General features: G+C 26.1%; 2 protein-coding genes across 2 annotated transcripts in view, besides 2 other annotated features; one reads left to right on the top strand and one right to left on the bottom strand.

Moving 5' to 3' along the window:
* Positions 1–1499, top strand: part of EDI_059680 (UDP-galactose transporter, putative) — a gene marked incomplete at both ends in the record, with an annotated part of 2326 nt that extends 827 nt beyond the window's left edge. Inside the window, one exon of the mRNA XM_001737106.1 lies at positions 11–1499. Coding sequence (XP_001737158.1) covers positions 11–1499 — 1489 coding nt within the window. The remainder of the gene's footprint in view (positions 1–10) is intronic.
* Positions 202–270: a sequence feature (AT_rich).
* Positions 1500–1526: 27 nt separating the features above from the next.
* Positions 1527–1557: a sequence feature (AT_rich).
* Positions 1558–1560: 3 nt separating this feature from the next.
* Positions 1561–2403, bottom strand: part of EDI_059570 (uncharacterized protein) — a gene marked incomplete at both ends in the record, with an annotated part of 1404 nt that continues 561 nt past the window's right edge. The window contains one exon of the mRNA XM_001733312.1: positions 1561–2403. This exon is cut by the window's right edge and continues 561 nt beyond it. Within this exon, the coding sequence (XP_001733364.1) occupies positions 1561–2403 (843 nt within the window).

Here is a 2403-nt window from a genome sequence, read left to right as displayed (position 1 = left end):
TTGAATTAAGAGTTATTATTAAAAAACCTATTTGTATTGATTTTAAAGAATTCACACAATTGAGAAGAATTAAACTTATATCTATTAATGTTAAATTAAATTTGTTTCAATTCTTCACAGAAAAGAATCAAAAATTTGATTGGGTCTATGTTAATCTAACTCAGAATATAGAAGCTTTTATTAACCAAATAGATGATTATGAAATAAAAAAATTTATAATTGAAACAAAAAAAATTAATGGTATTAATATTCTTAATAAACAAATATTATCTAAAAAGGTTATTGTTTGTTGTAATGAATGGATTGAAAAAAAAGAGGCAATAGTTAATTATCAAGACTCCTTCTTATATTCTTCAAGAAAGAAAAATATAAATGAAGCAATGAAACTTTATTATCCCTATAGTATTGAGTTGTCTTGGCTCTATAATGAAAATGAAAAAATTGTTGATCTATCATCATTTACTAATATTATACAAATAAGACAACAATTTAAACCAAAACAACAATACTATTATCCTTCTTCACTAAAAATATATGATGGTTGTTCTCTAAAAAATATTCCTAATTCTATAATTTATTTATATTTATCTGATGTCGCAGAATCTATTATAATTCCTTCATATATTATAGGTCTTAAACTTGAAAATGTTCCTCATTGGACTATTCCCGATAATAATTGTGTTAATACTTTAAAACTTATTACTGATATTGATGACAAACTTCCTTCTGAACTGACTAAATTGAAAAACATGAAAGCAATGCACCTTACAAACTGTAGTGTTACGAATATTTTAACAGTACTAACAAGATTAAATAAAATGAGATTATCTCAATGTAGGATTGGACTAAATTCAACTGACCTCCCATCTTCTTTGACATCAATCATTTGTAGAAATTGTAAAACTAAATCTTGTTTTCTTCCAAGTTCACTTGTCTCATTACAAATACTTGGAATGAAGAATATGGAAGAAACTCCTTTCAAAGGATTTATTTTTCATAATAAAATGCAATTACAACAATTATCAAATGATTCTGGTATTGATATAACAAAAATTCCAACTACAATAACCTATCTCTCTATCAAAAATTATTCAAACAATGAACTTCTTAACTTAAAAAACCTTTCTCTTCTCAATATCTTAGGAATATCAAATTCATCAAATGTCACAATAATCGTACCATCTAAGTTAAAAGAATTATATTGTTTTTCTTCAATAGTGACTATTCAAAATCCAAATGAAAGTCTTCTTGAAGGGATGTATTTCAAATCTTGTAAATTGGTTAATTGGAGTTCTGTGCCTAAACTTATCAAGTACCTTCAATTAATTCCTCCTATTTCTTTTCCATTGAACCAAAAAGATTACCCTAATTTAAAATTTCATAAAATCATTGTCCCAAATTCACAACCTGATTTGTTTATTTCTCAAGGATTACCAAACATAAGAAATGAAAGAAGACCTTTAATAAGTAAAATGGATATAAAAATTATTGATAATTGACTCATTGTGCATTAGAATCTTTCTAACTAAAATAAATATTATAATCAAAAATAATAATCATTCAATCAACTGATAAAACCAGTGAAATAAAACAAGCCATAGCAAGAAGGACAACTACCGTTATAATTTTACCACATCCAAATACTCTTTCTTTTTGAATTTCTTTTTCAGGTTTATTTTGAAGTTGAGTTGTTGTAACTTGATTAAACTCTTCATTTATTTGCATCTTTTGATTACATTCATTAATACTATGATTTTGTTCTTCTTTTTTCTTATCATCGTTAGTACCTAATTTAATTGGAGAAAGTTTATTTTGATTTAATATAAAGTTTTCAATATTTTCTTGTTCGACCAATGTAATACCCTTATCTTGGCTTTTCTTTTGAGTACCTAAAAATCTGCTTGCTTCCGACCTTCTTATAGAACTACGATCAAACCCTGTTTTAATCATTTGGTTCATTGGTTGACACATTACTGAATGTCTTCCATTAATAGTATTTCTTAGACAATGTTCAGGTTGTTTAGTTGGTTGAACGGAACCAATATTAATAAGAGGGGCAGTATTTTCCATTACAGAAGACATCATTTTCTTTAATTTAAGCATTGATTTACGAGTAACTTTATTGTCTTCACTAATACTACTTGTTTGATTTCTCAAGTTAAGTTCTTTAATGATTTGTTCTAATTCTTCAATTCTTTTCTTAGCATCTTCAAACTCTTTTTCAATATTTTTTTTTCCTTCAAGAGATAACTTTATTTTGCATACTTCTTCTAACATACGTTGATTTTCACTTCTTAGATGTGAATATTCTTGGTCAAGATCTCTTAATAATCTGCTTTGAAACACCTCTTCATTTATAACAGTCAACTCCATAACACAAAAAAATCTCCCATCAACATTTTT

The sequence above is a fragment of the Entamoeba dispar genome, genomic scaffold, assembly GCF_000209125.1.
Source record: "Entamoeba dispar SAW760 scf_1105229460357 genomic scaffold, whole genome shotgun sequence".
In the NCBI taxonomy this organism is placed as follows: Eukaryota; Evosea; order Mastigamoebida; family Endamoebidae; genus Entamoeba; species Entamoeba dispar.
This window is presented reverse-complemented; position numbering and strand designations above follow the sequence as displayed.